At 45.2% G+C, this 22,137-nt stretch overlaps 1 protein-coding gene across 1 annotated transcript in view; it reads right to left on the reverse strand.

Moving 5' to 3' along the window:
• Positions 1-21,131, reverse strand: part of LOC310865460 (ubiquitin thioesterase Zranb1-like) — a 25,559-nt gene extending 4,428 nt beyond the window's left edge. The window contains 9 exon segments of the mRNA XM_083774584.1: positions 2,351-2,395; positions 2,398-2,474; positions 3,276-3,384; positions 3,387-3,473; positions 4,358-4,429; positions 5,985-6,138; positions 7,968-8,155; positions 17,765-18,819; positions 20,801-21,131. Of these exon segments, the coding sequence (XP_083630710.1) occupies positions 2,351-2,395; positions 2,398-2,474; positions 3,276-3,384; positions 3,387-3,473; positions 4,358-4,429; positions 5,985-6,138; positions 7,968-8,155; positions 17,765-18,731 (1,699 nt within the window). The 5' untranslated portion in view covers positions 18,732-18,819; positions 20,801-21,131.
• Positions 21,132-22,137: the final 1,006 nt, after the last annotated feature.

Below are 22,137 nucleotides of genomic sequence, written 5' to 3' on the forward strand. Positions count from 1 at the left end.
AATGTGGGTCTGTTCCAAGCTGGCCCCTGGCTACAAGGAGAGAAGAGATGACACAGGAAGGAAGAAGGAAGAGGCACATTTAGAAAACTCTGAACGCAGAAGAACTACAAGACAAATGGATTCCGTATGCGCAGAAGAACCCAAGGATTTTTTAAACCCAAATTCTTAATAAACATACTAACATAGTTTCATAACCCTACATAATGAAACAGCACAATGTTTAAAATGTGTGGTCTATATTAATCACCAGCACCTGTTGGAAACCTATAAGAGTTTGCTGAACTGCAGTGAGGCACTGATGGCCGACAGGATAGACTTTCAAGGGGGTTTGCTAGTTAGCTTGCATCAAGAGGAGCAAGTTGCATAATTCATACATTCATTGTTCAAGCGCATTTGCACATACTGCCGGGTGGCAGTGGCTCAGGGTGCAGCCGCAGTGGCCGATAGAGCAGCCGCATGGGAATCGCTATAACGTCCACCAGTCCGATCCCCGGCTCCCCCAGAGTTACTGTCGAAGTTACTGTCCTTGAGCAAGACTCTGAACCCCTAATTGCAACCGAATGTGCAGGTTAGTGCCTTGCATGGTTTCCTCTGCCCATCGGTGTATGAATGTCTGTGTGAATGTAATGAACAATCTATGTGAAGTGCTTTGGATAAAAGCGCTATATAAATGCACCATTTGCCATTTATCCAAAGTGCTTCACACAATGTGCTTTCCAGTCACTCAGTCACACACAGACAGCAGAGACAACTATGTTAGAGCAGGGGTTCCCAACCTTTCTGTTACCAGTCAATGACTGGCTGCTATTTATATATTGTTATATCACTACATAATGTTGTTGTCATAATAATGTCATAATGTCATTGACCTAAAGGGCATTATATCAACAAGGATAGGGGTGATTAAAAGAGGTTTATGTCTGTATCAGAAATAACTTTGCAGGTGGAAAACTTTAGTTAAATTTTCAAAGTGACACATTACTTTACCTGGGTTACATCTTCTGATAGTTGTATTTGAATGTTGACATGAAATAACACTGTTTATTCATTAGCACAAACATGACACAATAGGACAGCTTGTTGTGACGCATCCGATTATGAACACATGAAAATCTAAGGCTAAAGTTGCCAAGGATTCAACAGTAATGTCACCGTTATACACGGAAGTAGCACGGACTCGAAGCCATTTATAAACCACAGGGAAACTGGTATTGGTATATTCATGTAACAGAGTCACCTTCTCTCCGCTGGAAGGTTATAGACTCAAGGCCGGCAAACGGAATACCACAGAACGGTGCCGGTGGTTTGGAACTAGAGGGCAGCACGGGTCCATAAAATGGGACCCGGTCCGAAACGGGACCAGTGATATCTGAACCCGAACCGTTACGGATCCGAGAAACATTCTAATTGGCCGCACGTGCCCGGAAACGGCCCCGAAAGGATTGGATCCGGTCCGAAACGGAGCCGAGAAGGATTTGACTGTTTGGACCCGGGCCGACCAAAACGGCACTGATCTGATCCGATCCGATATAGATCCGCACCCATAGTGTGTTCTCTGCAATATTATATGCTTCAACATGACTGCTCTCTATGAGCGACGTGCACCCCACCTCTCGAGACAGCACAGCGAACTTGCATAGGCTAATATTAGTGCATTTTAGCGCATCGACATTCTTACCAGAGGTGTTGACAATCACAACAAAACTGTCCCACGCTCAAGGGGGCCACCATGATTGCATTAATATAGCCAGCGGGGGGGGATGGTGTGTGGGTGTGTGCGTGTGTGTGTGTGCGTGCAGTCGGGATTGGGGTGAGAGAGACAGAGACAAAGTGAAAGAGAGAGAGCGTGAGAGACGGCATGTTGAGGTGCATGACGAGACCCAGCCCTCGTTGACTCTGTTCAACAGACAATATGGACTTTAGAATGTAATAATTACAACGCACGCATGTCTATTTTTGAAACCTATTTTTAAAGTTGAAGGGTTTAATATATAAAGCTCGTATCCTCACGGGGAATTTTGGGTAACTGCATTTCAGACGATCCGACATTTGGAATGGATCCGACCCTGCTCGAGGGACAAGTCAATATTTTGGGCCCGAACCGGCTCTTCAGCTCTCGGGTATTCGGTTCCTGGTGGACCCGTGCTGCCCTCTATTTGGAACCCTGGGGTTCAAACAAAGTGCCTTTCTTAAGGACACTTCGACACAAAGCCAGGAGTCTGGATCAAACCTGGAACCTTCCCATTCCCAGATGACCGCTCTACCTGATCCACTGCGGCCCATGCTTCACCAATTTTAGCTAAGATACCAACAAACCTAGTGTCTGGAGTGACACAGCAGCATTGTGTACGTACCTGACTTGCTAGTGAGAGGATGAACGCCCAGTCTTCTTGCACTGCTCCTCTCTCAGCGAAAAGTGCAGGCCAAAACTTTGTGAATACCACGATTCCCACTCCTTCCAGCGTGTATAGAACCTGCAGAAAAGACAACAAGAAAAGTTAGTCAGTGAAACTGTTCGGCCTCCCTGAGCACAAGACTAGGTATTAGGTTGAATCATGACTAATACCCAGCAAAAACCTAAACAGTAATTTTCTTAGTGAACAACATCAATCTGTCAGCACTACTGTAGACTTGAGGCCTTTGTTATGTAATCTGCGTCTGGGTGGTTGTATTGTCCTGATGCTTCATACTTAAAACTTTAAAAAGTAAAACCAGCATAAATTCCCTGGGAATCACATCTTCTCAAACTGGCCAAATGCCCGGCCCCTAGTCTAATTCTAGTAAGCCTGCAATTCCAACCTTAGATTTAAATCTCAACCGCCAGGACATTAGCCCCTATGTAACCGCAACTACAATGCAACTCCATCATGACTAGTGTGAGACTGGTGATATTCAAGTTTCTGAAATTTGAGATTAAAGGGGTTAGGGGTGACCAAAAGGTCCAAATGGTCACAGGTTCAATTACGGATATTGGTCAATGTGTCACAGTGTACTTGAGAGATGCTGAACCCCTATGTGCTCAGTCTGTGGAAGACACCTCTGTGACTGATGTTTTGTGAACAGAGAAAGCAAACTAATAATAATTTTCGTGTCAGTATGTGTGAATGTACTTGGCCAATAATCCATTCTGATTGTCTGAGGAAGCACTACTGCATAATGTCCTACACCTACAGTATGAGGTTACAGCTACAGTATATTCAATTACAGTGTATCTCATAACTACACAGTTGTCTCTGGTCTCCCAGTGTGTTACTGGCCTAACCCCCAGGCCTCACCAGTGAGAACAGTCGTGCAGGCTGTCGTGGAGAGTCTTGCGGAGGACTGAGTCCTTGTCGTAGATTCCCCAGGTGGCCTGCAGCACAGAGTCCAGCAGGCAGTCCCCGCGGTGCGGTTCCAGAGGGCGTAGAGGCGGCTATCTAACCTGGTTCCCAGCTCCAAGGACCAGTTGATTATGGGGGACTCCTCTTCAAGTTCTGAGAAACCACAGGGAGCAAAGGTCTCTGCTTGGGTGATAACAACTAGGAGACGTCAACAGAACACAGTGTGCTGCCTGAGATGAGAGAGACCCAAGATGATCAGAACACCAGATTTTTGTTGTTGTTGTTGTGTGAGAGTTGGTGACATTTGAAAACATTGGTGTCAACTATTGTATTCATACCTGTCAAACGAGTTCACTCAACAGTGGGTCAAAAACATGACGGCCATCTGTCTTTTTTTTTGTCCCTACTCTTGCCCATAAGTTGGACTGAATGTTGCACTGCTGCGCAAACATTGGCCTGGTTAAACAGATGGTCGTACTGAAAAGCACCTAGGAGAGAAAATGTGAGCTGGGTGGAAAAATACTGTGTGTGTGTGTGTGTGTGTGTGTGTGTGTGTGTGTGTGTGTGTGTGTGTGTGTGCTGCGTGCGTGCGTGCGTGCGTGCGTGCGTGCGTGCGTGCGTGCGTGCGTGCGTGCGTGCGTGTGTGCGTGCGTGCGTGATGTGTATGTGTGTATAGGCTGGGAGGAAGTGCAATCATTCAGCAGGGGATTGGAGAAATCCCTCAAACTCAATTAGCCTGATTAGTACAGATGCCACAGTGCCATGCACGATAAGGACTGGCACAGCGAGAAGCAGACGGGCAGGGAGGGCACCGTGCTGGCCAAGGGAGATGTAATGTGTAATGTAACACTGCCCGCATCCGGGAGCATTCCCATTATAGTATATATGGAGGGAGCAGCATTAGTTTGCCAAACCACCCGACCACTGGATCCGGTTTCTCAGTATTTGCAGATACTTTGCAGTGACTGATTTGTATTGGAGAAAGCTATACAGAGCCTATAGTAAACAGATTACATCAGTCAAAATAAAAATGTCACCTTTCTGAACATCTCGGTCCAGCACCTCATCAAACAGTTTCTCCTGAACTGTTGGGGGCAAGTCCTCGATGTCTGCAAACAAAGCACACATGGTATCAGTTCAGTCAGACACGTTCGTCAAGTTAACCCATTTTAGGCGGGAACCCCTTTTGGTGTTAGCATTATGGTATGCTTTAGCTATTGAAAGATAGCAGATCTACAAGCTCATAGCGCACCACCGAGTGGCACGCTACGAGCTTATAGGTCTGCTATTTTTGAAAAATCGAAGAACGACGGACATAGAAACATAGATTTTTCAGATAACTGTCAGGATGTAGAAGACATTTTTTGAATCTGGTCAGAATGGGTTAACCTATTTATTGCAATGATATTGCATAATTTGCATTCAGTTTGGTGGTGTGACTCTGCTCCAGTGATGACCTGCGCAAGCATGGCAGAGAAACTGGGGAAAACAATAAAGCCCCTTGTTTGGAGAGGCTCAGAAAAAGGAGCTTCAGTTCAGGATCTAGGTGTCCAGCTGTAGAAAACATCTGTTTGTTTTTAAATTGACAAAACGTTGGGGTGAGTCTATTTGTAGATACCACGCACATGCCCCTACTCTACTCCACCTAAAAGGACCTGGAAATGTTAGTTGAACCTGCTTCTGTCTTGGCAACTAAATCGATGTCAACTCCCCGTTTTGTTTTGTACTTTTCACCATGGTTGCTGGGCTCTCTCTTCACGATCGAGACCCTTGACAACAGTAGTTTATTCTTCAGCTAAAATAAACGAATGCATTGAGTTTGTGGAATTAAACAGAATGGTTTCTATAGTGGCCGGAAGCCACGGTCCGCATTGTCCCAGACGACTGCTGTGCTGAGCCACCAGCAATAGACTATAAACCACAATAGCCATTCTTCAGTGAAATTCAACAGAAATAGAATTGTGCACATTCAAACCGTCCCTCACATTTTGTACAGAATTTGGGGGAGCGCCACAAAAACAAAGCGATAACAAATAATGATTTTTGCTACAGGCGACAGACAAACAACGTTGGTGGCTGCAGAACAATGCACAGTCAAAGAGCCAATGGTGGCCCAGTCCTGGCTCAGGCAGTTGGAAACAGACAACTGTAGCATTATGCCTCTGGAACATCCCAACAACAAGCAATTTCATAAACCAGAAGTAAACAAAACAAGCATTCTGCCACATACTTGGCAGGTCACCGGGGCTGGGTAGTCTACTACATTCTTCAGCTGCATTGCAAACATAATAGGCCCTAAACTAAGTACTTTGGACATAAATGACACCTTCTGGAATTTATAACACATTTTATCAATGAATACAAGACAAGTGATATCACCATGTGCTCCATCTGTCCAACACTGTAAACCTGTTGGGGTGGGATAAAAGCCTGCTTGTTTCAGCTGAGAATGGAAATCACATAAGCAACCATAAAAAGTCTTCTCACTATCTCAGGACAGTTTCTCTATATTCTTGGTGTTCTCTACTCAAAACCATTTTCTCTGGCCTACTTCAAAGAGGAGGTGTACCCACCTCAAACCTCAAGATACAAAAGTGGCAATTGAATGTACCAACAACAAAGCCCACCACTAAAATATTCAGGACGGAACAGTAGGCTACCTACCTGCAGGTAGGGTGAAGGTGACCAGGTCTGTCAGGAAATAGCAGGTAAAGTCTCCTTTGCGCTGGTGCAAAGAGGCTGCCACTTCACGGCGGATTTGCTCCGTCAACTCAGGACACACCATGGCTGGGATGCACTTTGCTGCCTGTTGGGACACCTGGAGGGTGAGAGAGAGATGGGTGTCAAAGGACAGGCAACGAAAGTGAGGCTTATTCCCACAATGCATTGATTCAGTCATTCTTCTTTGCATGCAGTGCAATACTCAGCCTGCTAGCAGATATATGCTGAGGAGTTTAGGCTGGTGATGGCTAGTGATTTGAATTCCAGTGGCTATATGTAAACAAGGTGGCTAAGAGGAAATCCGTGGATCCTGCATATCCTGCTCTCTCCACACAAAAAAGTACAATTTAGGAAACTATGTCAGAGCTGACATTATTAAATGGTACAACTAACTTCCCATTAGTTTCACCAATCTAAACTAGGCTGCATTACGTTCGGGGAAAGGAAAATAATTGTTCATGCATGCCTACGGCATGTGTGCGTTTTAGCAGGCATGTTTTAACGGTTCATACCAGGACACGCTCTAGCAGCACAATCCCTGGATAGGAGACGGTAATGGGAGCATCGGACTGAGAGAAGGTCAAGTTCCAGATAATCTGGGATCATAGTGGTAGGATCATAGCACTGCTGGCAAATAGAGCTGCCATCACTCTTGCACACTGGTCCATGCATGCGGCACACACACGCTCGCAGGTTTTGAGTTGAGTGGTAGGCTTGACACACCGCTTAACGGTAACTTAAAAAAAAAAATCATTTATCCCACGATTTTGTAACCCTTTTTTTCCCCACCCAGTGTCAATTATTAATGTAATGTTATTAATAATTATATGTAATTATTAATGTAATCCTGGGCGCTACACTCCCTCCACCAACCTGGGGACTGACCTCATGCTTCCTTCAGTGCATGAGCGTCCAAGCCGCTTCTTTTCACCTGACAGGGAGTTTCCCCAGTGGGACACAACCAGTTCCATTCCCCTCCATTACAGCATTAAAAGCTCCTACAAAAGGGAGCACATTGACAATATTCACACGGTGGCCATTTTGATCTCAAGTCACACTCTGGGTGGAGCCAGGAGACGTTTCTTGCCGTCATACCCTAATTCAAACTGCCAAGGCAAGTAATGAAGGTTAAGTGAGGGTAAACCGTGGGTTTGTTGTTTGTGTGGTAAGCCATGATAGTCTGTGGGTCTACTTGAATCCACACTGTCGTCTGTGGAGCAGTGAAGGATTTTGGCATTTAGCAGACGCTCTCATACAGAGCGAATAACAAGATCAGAATAATGGCATGAACCCTAGTCAACCAACAGGGTAAATGGTCATAAATAGAGTGCCAAGAAAACAAGTGCTGAAAAGCAACTACGATAGCAGGTAAACATAAAATCTAACATCTTTAAAAAGATAACACGATTGCAGCTCAAAAGTGATAACCCTGTATATAGTTTGGAAATGATTATCATTATTATATTATTTTAAATCCCTTCACTTGGAGACACATGCCTGTGTCCTAAAGCAGAGTCTCTGTGCAATGTTACGCAAGTGTGATCATAGTAGGAGGAATCACTCATCCGGAGATCTAGCCAATTCCAGACTGGTGGGTGAAAGGGCAAACATAAAATCCGGGTGGGAAGTTACCATTAGTGTTCAAGTGCATTCGAGTTATGTAGCTTTTATCAGGCCTGCTGTGAAATAGTGGCAGATTCTGTAGTAGTTTACTACCGAACCAGCAGAAAGTTTATATATTTTTAATGACAGTTGTAGCCCATACGACCATAAATGTTCCAAGACACTAGCTAGCCTAGCCACCGAGTCTGCTGCACTCTGGGAAAAAAGGTGGTCCCCGCCCGGACCACTGGTTGAAAACCACTGTTCTAGTTAAATCGGCTGGTTCATCAACTGGCCGTGAGAAGAAAAAGAAAAACATCTGACCTCGGTGAGCAAGACAGCCAGCATGTCCTGCCTCTGGAAGCGGATGGCGAGGTGCACCAGGGTGAAGCCGTCGTCGAATGCCGACGGCCGGTTCAGGAGGCGCACCTCGTCCGACGTCAACTGCCGCCCAATGTCGCCCCCCGATGACTTGTAGGCCTCCACAGCTGCCAGGTCACCCTCCACCACACCTAAGAGCCGGACAGAAATACAGTAATTATTCCTGGTTTCATCTCTAAACTAGAGGTTTTATGGACACTGAAGTGGGACATAATTGCTGCACTGTCATGCTGTGACCACAAAAGTAGGCCACTGTTGGGAAAACAGTTTAGACAAACATTTTTGCACTTTTTCATATTTATTAAATTAGCCTATGCTATAATGCCTTGGTGAAGCCCAACACAGCTCCTCAACACTGGTGGCCATTTGGATATGTTGCACTCATGGTTTTATGTTAACCAAGCTTAATCATAATAAATAAAATAAATAATAATAATATTGCATGTTATTCCTAGGCCTAGCAAAGGGGTTTTAATCGTCGCAAGAGTAATTTTTGTTACTTTTCTCAGAAGGTAAATCTTGTAATGTAACGGAATACCGTTGAATGGTAGTAATCCTGTAGTGTAACATGTTACTTCTTTTAAAGTAACGTTACCCAACACTGCGTTTAACTTATCTTCCCCAGAGGACATTGTCATCCAGGAGACAGTGTGTCCCAGTGCCAAAGATGGGGCAAATTGAGATTTGAAACTAAAATCTCCACTGTGGCCTTACCCGCTTAAAGTCGGGGTCATATTTAATCTATAATGCATTCATTTAATGTTGTCTAATACAAGTGATATTTGACCCACAAGACTGAGAGTGTGCCGAGACTAAAGAAGTGTGGATTATTGATTGTAAGTAGGGTAAACAGAATAAATCCAATGTACACAACAACCGTATTGTAACCCATTGTAAGACAATGATTCAGAGGAACCAGATTATCCGTTTGAAATGAAGGACATCCGAGTAATCTGGCACATAATGATGAGTTATGCTTCCCCGTCTTGGAAATGAATTCAAAGGCAAAATTTATGAAACAATAAACAGTAATCCTCAACAGCTTTTGATCTTTGAACTGAGACAGAAAGCTTCTTTGCAGGAAGCTAAGAATTTAGTTTTAGGTTTTTTTTTGCATGGCTCTGCAGGAGTCTAGAGGTCTGTCCATCTGTGTAAACCCGCAAACTGCAGGGCCAATCAACACCAGAATTCTTGTGCACACTGCCAGTAAGCCACAGAAGTAACTAACCTAACAAAATCAGTGGAATGCAATAGGGAAGCAGGCTGTGATCAGGCTGAAACCCAAATTTGGAGGCATAATATCACAGACATATTTGACATCTGACGACGTCACAGATGACACATGAGTCTGAGATTTACATTTGACAATGGCTCCATCACACCGTTCAGTTTAAGCGAGTGGATACTGAGAACCACATGATTTGAAATGATGAAAATCTACTGTATGATCATTTTGCTTTCAAATGAAAAGAAAACTCATGACTTAATTTAAGTATTTTAGGTGAATCAAGACTGTGGCACAAAACTGACCAACAAAGTAGAAACGTAAACTAAACTTGTATGCACACACCTCACTGTTTTCCCTCAGGCCTCTCATCTGTGAATATAAAGTGTCACTTTGGCAGAAGAACACTGAAGCCTGTTGCCCAACTCCTCCCCTTGAACACAGACAGACCGAATAACCTTGGCTTATTGAACCATGACCCTGGGAACAGCCCGATACACCACAAGCATTCGGTACAGACCAGTTCACAACGGTGAGTTCCAAGTTACCAGGTTCTCAGTTTCAGTTCAGTTAATTTTCATTGTCTCCACCAGGCCGAAGGCATGTGGGGAGAGTATGTTTTGCACTCCGTCCGTCCGTTTGTGTGTCCGTCCGTCCGTGTGTCCGTTAGTAGCTAATCTCGGCCACCGTTAACCCGGTCGATGCCAAATTTTGCACACACACTCCCTGGATGCCAACCATGAACCTCTGCCCCAAACTTTCCAGAACGGCCTGTTATAGCGCCACCAGGAGGCCGCTTTGTGCAAAACAAGTTTTTGCACAGTACACCTACAGATTTTGTCCAAACATCACGCAAATTGGTACACAGTCTCTCTAGAGCCATTCAACCAAACAGGTCTTTCAGATTTCTCAGACTCCATCCTGATTGGTTAAGATTGGCTTCCAAAGTTCACAGGAGTGCTCAGTTTCAAACAAAATGCTGCAAATCATGAACACATCGCGTGATTTCCGTGAAATTGTGCACCCACATTCCCACTAGGCCCAGGACAAAATGCCACATGAACAATTTCAACTCAGCCTCAAGGTGTCGCTATAACTGGCCGAAAAGTGTTTTTACCTCTAACTGCACGGATCTGTGGATAACCTGGTGGAGACCTGTGCCCAGAAGGGCACTTTTTCTAGTTTATAGTGCAACATCTCTGCAACGTCTTTGTGCACTTCACAGGTTCTGACCACCTCTACCAAACATACTGTACATTGTGAGCTGTCCTGCACATATCGCTTCAACTTAATGCCTAATTGTGACCGAATGGAACCGTGCATTTCCTGTCAGTCAGTCAGTGTGTCACTCAAAGTCCCCATACACAGGGAAGCCCCCATACGGTGCCCAGGTCTCAAGTACATCATCAAGGATGATAGTAAATCAGGGATCATAGTAAATGCGACCTGCTATCGCAATTAAGCCCATATAGAGATAGATCCCTGAGGTCATCAATATTAGTATGGATACCTGTCCATTTAAACTCTAGACGGGCCACCTGCCCCAAAGTTATTTGTGCAGCCGCGCCCGGCAGCCGGCGCAAACTAGAGTTCTCAACAGGCTCGAAAATGAAGGCCCGGCCCTACCTGGGCCCTCATCAAACCCTGTACACTCAAGAGACTGCCCCCACTGACACCCTTAGATCTCCATATATGGAGCTGACCTGTTCTGACATTCCATTATGTTGATCTGACCTCATCAAACCCTGTACACTCAAGACACGCTCCACACATGGCCAGTAACAGAAATAACAGATCTACAAGCTCACATGAATGTGAGCGATACCGTGCTGTACGATACCGTGCACACCTAAGTATACATTTGAGAACCTCCTTGACAACGAATTGCTCCATTTCAAGGGGCTTATTCTCTAGTAAAACTTCAAATAAATCAATAAAATAAATCACCCTCATTAAATTGAACCTGTTCGACTCAAGTGTTAACAGAACAACTTCTACCTTTAAAGTAAGTTTGCAGGAATTTCTCTTTGGATTACTACTACTAGTGGCAAATGCATGTCTCTCGCGTGCGTTACACAATATTACTCATTGCTGTGCTTTTGTTCAAGAGGGTCAAGAGGACCACACACACAATGCTTAGCAACCCAAACTGAGAGAGGTGGGCACAGATAAAGAGAGAGAGAGTGTGAGTGTGAGTGTGAGTGTGAGTGTGAGTGTGAGTGTGAGTGTGAGTGTGAGTGTGAGTGTGAGTGTGTGTGTGTGTGTGTGTGTGTGTGTGTGTGCGTGTGTGAGAGAAGATGGTGAGAAGATGTGCCATGTGGAGCTGGCTGCTCAGTGAGAGATGGAACAGGGTACAGACAGTAGGTTTATACAGCATAGTTGCTGCACAGCGTGACAGGGAGGGATCACACAAACTAAGCGCTCCATTAGTGTGGGCGTTTCGTTGGCCCTGCAGCCAGTACTGTACTCAATAAGGTGTTATGGGAAAACAGAGAGACAAAAAACCTGCAAGCACTCAGACACACACTGAAAGACACCAGCTAGAGTGAACGGATTTGGGCTAAATGCACCGCTGTTTTCCTGTAACAGTCTAGCAACTCTTAACTCTTTGTTCCGTTCCTGAAGACACCCTGCATGCTTACTCTCGCAATAAGGCCTATATGACATTGCTAATCAAGCGCTGTCTTGTTTTAATTTAGGGACAAAAGTAAAGACAAAGTATTGGTTTGGGGTGAGAGGACAGGGTGCCCCGGCCGACGCTGGACAGTTCTCTGAAAAGACCTGTTCATGAGTGAGCTTTACAGTGGGTTGGGTCCAAGAGGAAAATAGCAAGAGGCACGTCTTTACTTCCCGTATCTGCATGAAGGGGGCGGACACATTATTAGGAGACAGGAAGAATGTTGGAGTGAACCGTCATAGACTCTTGGTTAATGGGGGGCGGATTTGGGAAATGGAATCATGACATTTGCCATAATATATTGCTCTCAATGCAATTAGGTTGTCAGTGTTGTTATTAGCCTGGAGGGGGAGGGTGGTGGTGGGGAGGTCAGGGAGGAGCAAACTATGCCTACTTAGGAGACCATTTGTAGTCCATTGCGGTGATTGCCCCTCTAGTGGCTCCAATGAAGTTCGACCATCTTTATAAATTAATAATCTTTTGTCCCCACATAGAACTACAAAAATACTAACACTACTAACAAAATCAACAGTGCTGCCACCACCAGATTCCTTTCACGATGTGTTGTGTTTGTCTTACTAGTTAGCTTGTAGATACGTTCCTTTTTTAAACAGGACGCAGTCACACGGAGGTATAGGCTCAGGCTGTTGCCTTGCAGACAGTGAATCATGTAAGTACGCAGATTATGGGCCCGGGCGGTTGGCGTAGCCGTCTGGGCACCTTGGCTGGTAATCCAGTCTGGCAGTGTGCCACGACTGCCAACTCCCGATCCCGGCGGCCTTTACTCCCCCCCCCCTCCACCCCCCCCCCCCCCCCCCCATCTCTCTCCCCATTTCCTGTCAGCCTACTGTATACCTATCCCACAAAGAATATCTACAAATAATAATAAAAAAGCATGTCATACATCATACAATCTGACCACCAGGTTGATCACATGATTTAATCCTATGATTATTATTGAGTCTCTTATGGCACTGCTGCAGAAAGAGGATAGTCAAATTGAATTTTAAGGCAAAACGCCAGATGCCAGAGGGTTAATATGGTGGTAGAAATATACAGGGCTTACAGATGCCTGTGTAACTGTGGTGCTCTCAGCACAATGAAGAAAAAAAGAAAAAGGCTGCACACTCATAGCCTCGATGCTGGAAGATTATTAACAGAAACCAACGTTTCGACCTTTAAGGTCTTCTTCAGGGAATGAAGAAGACCTTGCAGGTGTTCCGATGGGAACACATCTCAACAGCAGCCATTGAATGTATGGTACAAAAATAAAAAACATTTTCAGATTTGGGTTGAGCAGCTGCAGTGTGTAATAGATTGAATTTCAGAATTCAGATTGCTACTGTACATTCAACACAGTTTTAGTCCGATACATTTTCCAGGGTAGATCATCAAGCAGTCGATTTGAAACGTGTCACCTTTTTCAGCCCACCCGAGTTTGCAGGTCTGCCTTCAATCCACTCAAAAAGTATACAAATGTTGTTTGATTACATTTGAACATTCAAGAGTATGATATAGTATAATATTAAGTAACACAGCAAATTGTCTTTTTAATCCATCAGCCACTTTGGTCGGCGAGCTATTTAAGTTATGTTTGTTTTCCTGTACCCATCCATCCATCTTCCTTCCCCCCCATTCAGAATAAATCCCCACTGGATAAAAGAGCCAGTAGAGGCTTTTAAGGCCCCCACCCCCCTTCTTTTTTTTTAACAGGAAACACAAATCACCGGGCATGGGAGCACTATGGAGGGTTGGGCGATGGACATGTGCTTACAGGGAGAGGGGGATGGCAATGGTAACCATATAGAAACACCACATGTTTGGCCAGTGAGGGAGATGCAGCCTATACATCTCATCACTGGAGCTCCTGATTGTTTTGACACGGCTCCGCGTTGTGAGGCTTGGTGCTTCTTCAACCTCACAGCCCGTGTCTGCACGCCAATGGCACCCTGAATGACGGCAACCTGCGTGATCTGATGGAGAGTGAGACATCCGCGTGGGGAGCACTTCAGAGTAGAGGGAAGGTGCAATGCCAATGGACTAGTGTAGTGAGCCTCTAGTCTATACCGTTCCTGCCTCTCTCTCTCCAATGCATGAAACCCTGAGGACATGCAAGCAGAAGCGCACAGAGCCACAGACGCTGCTTTTCTCCTGCTAAATGTTAATGAATGTTACTGGCCACGCACGGACACTCTGCCTGTGCATGTTACAGTGAGGTTTTCAATCTAATGAGTCCCGGGATGCAGGGATGGTCTTTTAGATGAGTCGCAGGGACATTTTATGAGTCCCACTTCAACCACGTTTAGGAGTCATATTTTGCCATTTTTACAAATTTCATTTTATATGGTTATATTCATGCAGTAAACAGAAGAAGAAATGATCATTATAACTAAAGCTAGCAAAATAAACTAAAATTAAAAAACAGTAGTACAGTAGTGCATCCCGTGGATGCAGAGGTCGTTGTTTTATTGCGTCCCTTAACTATAAACTGCGGTTTGGGATGCAAAATGCACCCTATTTTAATCTCTGATGTTACCTTTCCCCACTCTGGGTGAAAAGAAGCGTTTGTCTGCACATATATTCTAATAGAAATACACTGTATATGACCAGACATCCCCGTTTGGCCAGGATTGACGAGAGAAATACAGCGAGCTTGCGGACGCTTTTTGGTGCGTTCCATCACAGTGTGTGTAATATTTAATTATATGTGGATAATATGTTGCTTTGCACAGACCGAGACCACGGTTTACAGGTTATAGCAGACTTACTTAATAATGTCTCTGGATAATTATTTTCGGGTGGCCAGAAAACTAGGTCACCGGAATTCTCTGGCTGACTCTTATCCAACAATACTATTTGCTTACTTCATTCATTCCGATTCATTCTGCAGTGGCACATACACCTAATGTAAACAAGCCCCCCTTTGGTCTCTCCCACATCCCCAGGTGGCCGCCTGTGGTCTGCCCTAAACCCTAGTAATGAAACAGCCTTCCTCTAGTAAAAGATGAGAAATTGGTCCAATAAACCCACACTGGCACAAGTGAGTAGGCTCAGGCTGTTAAAGACTCAGGGTCCCATCAGTGAGCCAATGTGCCCCTGCTGAGCTTTAAAGGGTGGAATTGTGGTTTACCAAATTGAAGTTATAACTCCTCAACCTTCAGGTATGATCAGACCCCGACGAGGCTCTTTGCTTAAAGGGGCAAGAGGAAAACAAGGCTAAGCTAGGCTAAAGGGTAATGGTAATGGCCTATGCTAAACCAAACCCTTAGTTAAGCATGATAAAGAGACAAAGCTGTGCATTGCATAGTCCAGAGCGTAGGGTGCGTTGGGTGACTTACTGTAGATGTAAAAGACCTAATAATTTAGTTCAACAAAATGCTGACAATAATAATATTACCTTCTGGGCACAGGTCTCCACCAGGAAAATAGGAGTGTGTGTGATGTTTGGCAAAATATTTAGGAGTAATATAAACATTTTTTTTTTGTTTGTTTGTTTCTTGCAACAATTTTCTTCATTTTGTTGAGGAAATGCAGAGCCAGATCACTCATAGCATCTCTGAGGATAGAATTCTGGATGAGCAGGACATGTGCAGCATTTTGTACAAAACGGGCTACTCCTGAAAACCTTGGAAGGCAAATCCAACAGGCTCGTCTTGATCACATGACTACAGAGATCATGTGTACCGATTTGGATGAAATCTGTGCGACTACCATAAACAATGTGTTTTGCAGAAATCGGCCTCATGGTGGCGCTATAACCAGCAGATGTGGAGGGATGAGGGAAAATGTTTTTTCCATGGCCTCTAGGGAGTGTGCAAGTTGCATCTAAGTTGTCGATGCAGTTATAGGTAAAAAACAGGAATTGGCCTGTTATAGTGCCACCGTGAGGCTGATTTGGGGGGGGTGGGGGGGAATAGTCGCATGTCGTCCTCGGCCTAGTGGAAATGTGCGTGTATAATTTCATGGAAATTGGACACTGTGTCTGTTTGTGATTTGTGGCATTTTGTTCGAAACTGACCAATCATGTGAGCTTTGGAAGCCAATCTTAGTCAATCAGGATGGAAGATGGGAAATTGTGCAGATTTGTATTGATCACATGACTATGGAGATAGTGTATACCGAATTGTGTGATGTATGGATAAAATGTGTACGAGTTATCTACAGAAATGTGTTTTGCCTAAATTGGCCTCATGGTGGCGCTATAACAGGCCGTTGAGGAATATTTGGGGCAGAGGTTTGTCATTGGCATCCAGGGAGTGTGTGTGCACAGTCTAGCATGGACCAGGCCAATGGAGATTAGCTGATAACGGACGGACGAACGGACGGAAGGACGGAAGGACACACACACACACACACACACACACACACACACACACACACACACACACACACACACGGACGGACGGAGTGCAAAACATACTCTCTCCCCATGCCTTCGGCCTGGTGGAGACAATTATTAAGTGACGTCAGTTAAGCGTATAATATATAATGAGATATGCTCATGCATGCTGCAGGGCAGAAGGTCAGTGCTGATGTGCAGACTTGTTTATTTTTGACTTCTGCAAGTTGTGCAGCATCGATTCGCTGATGTTATTTTTAGTGCAGCAGGTCCCACAGCTACCAACTAGGCCTGTCACAACTGCTTCGGCCACTGATACGTGTTTACAAACGTGCGTGCGTGCGTGTGTGTGCACATTGAAACAGGGGAAATCTCACCGACAACAAAGGACACTCGTGTCCGAATAGCTCAACTTTACTACAGTACTACCACAGTTAAACAGTGCCATCCTATGCTCAACTTATTTTATTCAAAACTTGGACTATACCAATAAGACAACAGCGAAAGCAAACATTAAAAGTCCATAGACTTGGCTGCCACATGACATCATGTCTGAAAGCCAGACGTTAGAGACCTAAGGAACAGTGGTACTAAACCACAAATGCAAAACTTCTTGTGATTATTTTTCTCTCTTAAACTGAACAGTGTGATGGAGCCAGGCTCCAATATAATGATGCAGAACCATAAATTAAGCTTATGCAATCTTTCAAGTTAAGTTTAAACTGGAACAGGGTTAGTCTGCTTTGCTTAAAGGGGCAAGAGGAAAACAAGGCTAGGCTAGGCTACTATCAATCAGTACTTTGTGTCTTTGAGTCTCAGAGAGCATTCTCTGACCTAACAAATCCTCTGCTTCAGCTCATGCAGGACGCGTGGTGAGCTTGTAGTAGATTCAGCCATTTTCACTGTCTGATGCCCAAGCGTAACTAAGTATATCTCAGGCTTAACTTAAGTATTATGAGCAACAACTCTCTGTCACTGCAACACTGATGTTATCGGTAAGGATTGATGGGAAGAAGTGGGGAGATGTCTGGTGTGCGCTGTTAGGTGTAGCATAGCAGAGTATCTGTCAAAAAGAAATGTAGCATGTGGGTGGTGGTAGCTGCCTGGGATGGCTGGTGTACTGAATAACCCCAGTGTGCTGTACAGTTCATGGAATGACAAGATGTGTGCGTTAAGGAATATAAAAAAATGAAGGGGGCTTCAATCTCTGGCAGCAGGTACCAGTACTCATCGATTTAGCCACCTGAGAAATGGAGGAAGGGGTTTGGGTGTGGGGGGGGGGGGGGGGGGGGGGGGGAGAGAAAGAGAGAGAGAGAGAGAGTGGTGCCTGTGCAGACTCATAGGTTTTCACTGTCTGCGGAAGTATATTAAGGTCTCCATCAATATAAAAAGGAAGAAATCCAAAACAAATGGACCAGGCTGTTAAATTGCATTGCAGCCAATAACCCCGCAGATGCTTGAGCCTGAACAGAGCCTTAATATTTATTGACATAACTCACCGGCGCAGGCGTTGAGAAACAGCCAGTCCGTCCGCCTCATCCTGTTCTTGATCTGCTTTAGCTTTTTAAAGTCCACCTCCTCCTCCTCTCTGCTTCCGATGCCAGCCCCCGATGCCAGCTCGATCCGCTGAAAGTCCATGTTCACCTCCGACTCCCGCTTGGAGGTCGGCGGTGACCTCCTCTGGCTTCCGCTGCACCCCCCCACTCCCCCCACCACACTGACGCCCCCCGTGACGGCAACAACACCCCTACGGTTGTCTCTGTCCTGCTCATTAAGGATGGAGGGAGGCTGCTGATCGGGCTCCGACGCTAGTTTGATGGGCTCTGCCAGCAGGCTGTTTGGCCTGGGGAGGTCACACACTACGCACTTGCGTGCCTTGGGCCAGTTTTCATATGTACAGGCAGTGCAGGTCCAGTGCTGTGCGCGGGTGTTGAGCCTGTTCCGGTCGTTATATTCCTCACAGGGGTCCGTGGGGGTCGTCGGGGGAGCAGGGCGGCATCCAGAGCCCGAGGTCTGGGGCGACTCGGTGGGGCTCCGGGGCTGCTGGGCGTGATGCCCCAGGTGGTGTTGCCCGTGGTGCTGCTGCCCCTGCTGCCTTTGGCACAGGCACTGGGTGCAGCGGATGGCACGGGGCCAGTTCAGGTAGGTGCACATGTGGCAGGACCACTTGCTAGTGGGCTCAGGGACGTCGGCGATGCGGACGCGGGGCCTCGCACTGGAGTCCGGGCAAATGAGGAGACTGGAGCCCCCCTGGGGTGGGCTGTTGCTGTGGTTGCTGAGGCTTGCGGGGTCCCACTGGCGCCGGCTGCCGGCGTCCAGGCTGGGGCTGCAGCTCTTGAAGGGTTCCTCTGTGATGATGGCACCCCTAGTGGGCCTCTGTGCGCGGCACATGGTGCACTTGATGGCCGAGGGCCAGTTCTCATACGTGCAGTAGTCACAGGGCCACTTCACGCCCAGCTCGGTCATCCTCGTGACGCCACTGGGGGGATGGGGGGGGCTCACCGATGCTCAGGTGGCGGTTCAACTCTCAACGACCCACACAGAAAACAGGACCCTAGGATGGGGAAACGAGAGACAGGTCATTTTACAAATAGTCTGCATGTTGACCCATTTTGACCTGAGATCAGATTCTAAAAATGTCTTCTACATCCTGACAGTTTTCTGAAAAAGCTAAGTTTCTATGTCAGTGGTTCTTAGATTTAAAAAAAATAGCAGACCTACAAGCTCGTAGCGCGCCACTCGGTGGCGCGCTATGAGCTTGACAGTTGGAACACTGACAGTTGGAACACTGGCATTAATCTGTGGCACAGTAAATCAAAGCCAGTGGGAAAGCGTACTGTGTCTTTCTTTCTAGGTACAGCTGGTGGAAGGTAAGGACGAAGATGCCGTTGTAGCTGCAACATGATACTGTGTCAAAACCTAAACCGACACTGGCTTTAAACACATACAGAGCAAATGTGTCCTACAGTAAGCTGGGTAACAAGACACAAGGACAGATGAAACCAGATACACAACACTCATAACTCGTGACTAGTAAAGACCGGTGGAAGAAGTACTCGCATTTGTTGCTTTAAGTACTATCAATGAAATGTAGAAATGCTCTCTTAAACAAGTAAAAGTCTAGTAATTTAAATTTACTTCAGTAAAAGTATAAAGTTATTGGAGTCAAAATATACTATAAAGTCTCATTCTGCAGAATGTCCAGTTTCAGTTTTAAAATAGAAATAATTTGAAAATAGCATAACTAAGCTTGTAGATTGGCTATTTGAAAATGGCCGAAGTATATGGGGCATTGGTACTGAAGTATATATATATATATATATATATATATATATATAATCTAAATCTACAAAGTAACTAAAGTTTTTTTTTAATGTAGCGGAGTAAAAGTGTAATATTTGCCTCTGTAATGTACTTTACACACCACTGGTAAAGACAGATGCACTGACACTGAACTCGATCACCCCAAAGTACGATTTCAAATTCAACAAAAGTATTTTATATATACACAACATTTGTTGAGGATACCATTATCATATTACTCAAACATGAAGTAATCTCAAAGCAAACAATCAGCTCAGTAGCTTAAATTAAATTGCAAACACTTTAGTAGCCTAACTGAAGTAAAATGCAGATTGCATTCATTGCAAACGCCAGCAGGCTTGTCAAGAAGAGAGAATGGCAAACCTGGCTGCCTAGAAGAGAATAGAAATGACATTAAAGTTACCACTTAACATAATTATCCAGGAAATAGTTAATGAATAGCTCAGTAGCTCAACTTTTTAGAGGAGCAGGGTTACTGCGCCACGCCTCTAAGGTTATCAATGTGCACTGTGAAAATCAACACATTGGTGAAAGACAACACTCCAGACTAGCACAAAAAAACTGTCCACAACATAGACATTACCTATGTTTACATCACACTCCCTGCTTCTTCCCACTGAGGGGGTGTAGTCATTATTTTAAGTAGCAGGCTGTTGCGTTTATTTACGTGTACATAACATTACCTTAAAGGCTCAATACGCACTTTTTACATTAGTATAGCCTTAAAGACCTTGATTGGTAGATGTAAACTATGATAGTTACAACTTTCTTACACAGTCATAAATCAACACATAGATCGGCTTGATTTACAAACACTGCCAACGTAAACAAAGACCCAAAACACACCAAATATCGTGTAGCTGTTGTCTGTTAAATCACCTTGAGAGAATAACATGTCTCGTGTTTATATTTGGTGGTGGTGCGAACCGTGCGACCCATTTGTTTACATTTGAATCAGTGATCGGGCATTTGAAGCTCTGCAGGCCGTAATAAGGTTAATAATATAATCGTGACAAACTAATACGTGTTCAATTACAGGTGCACGGTTGATTAGACAACATTCAGTTCTATTGCCAAAGACAGCAAGAGTCTGGTAGCAGCTGGTGGCTACTAACGTTACTTTTTACTCGCTAATGTTAATCGGTTCAGGAGCTCTTCTCCAACTCTGCATGGATCCACCGCGGTGGTCAGACACACAAACACGGCCTTACCCTTGATTTCTCCCCCGTGTTTACGATCCTCGTTTCCAAGTACGACCAAAACAAACAAGTCTCCGAGCCCCCCCCCCCCCTCCACAGTCCCACTCCGACCGTGAGTCCCGAAGTCCTGCTCTTATTTGGTCGACAGCCACATCTTTACGTCTGCAGAGGCTCCCTCCGTCCAGGACGACACGGCTTCGAGGTCCATCAAAAGGAGTTACGACCCCCCCCCCCCCCGTCCCTCTGCCGTGTATTTTGTCGTTTTTAAATCATTTTTAATCCCCGTTTCCAAACGCCAGGCTGACAGTCTTTAATGGCGTCGCGGAGGGGAAGCTACGGGGGCAGACTGGTTAAAAAACAACAGTAGTGACTGTGGACGTCCGTGGGCCTGTTACGGTCCGCAGTCCAAATCCCATAGCCCGACACGATTGTCACACCGTGATTGGATAGTTGGTTGTCAAGCCTGTCAGGTAGCGTGTTTTGTTTTCCGACCATTCATCGTTAAATGTACGTGATAGACGATATTTTCCCACAGAGAATTGTCTGATGACGACGCTATTAAAGGCCAAATTAACTCCTAGTCCTGATTGTTGACAATGTAGTAGACAACCAAAGAAGCGTATGAATTGACTGACAACCACCAAGCCAATCACAACACGACAACACTGTCCTCCGGAGGATGGGATCTAAACTCTACACCTGAATCTGCCCGCAAAGCCCCATTGGTTACTTTCTCCGTATCCCTTCACGTCGACCAATCGGAGTTTACGTTCTCCCATTCCAAGGCGTTAAAGGGCTTCATCAAAGCACTCTGATCAAAGCGGGTCTCAAATGTCAAATATAATAAATGCCATTCAACCTCGATTATTACCCCCTTCAAACTATGAAGCAACGACAATTTCCGATGTACGCGTACATTTTATTCCAGAGCATCGTAGTATGTTGCATATTATTCCCGGCATGCAACCTCACATTGCTTCTGATCAACACAGACAGAAGGATGATGTCATCTACTGCAGCAGCAGCGGTCTGCAGTAATGCATGACAGCTTGGGGGGGAAGCAGTTCGTGATGCTGGATACGATATTCGATACACACATAATAACCACACGCCGGATGTTGTTACAAAAGTGACTATAGTCTTAAGTGACTGCATTCCGAAGTCTGCTGATAAATTCGGAATTATTCATAGCATTTATGATTTGCTATACACATGTAGTTTGTTTACGTACCACTTCTCGTGAAGTCATCAGAAAACAGCAAATCACTGCACGCTTTTTAAAATTCTAGAATTATGTTGTGTGCATAATCTGAATATGATATATTTTTCTTACCAATACAATGACAATT

Source organism: Protomyctophum parallelum (genome assembly GCF_964188405.1).
Source record: "Protomyctophum parallelum genome assembly, chromosome: 10".
Classification (NCBI taxonomy): domain Eukaryota; kingdom Metazoa; phylum Chordata; class Actinopteri; order Myctophiformes; family Myctophidae; genus Protomyctophum; species Protomyctophum parallelum.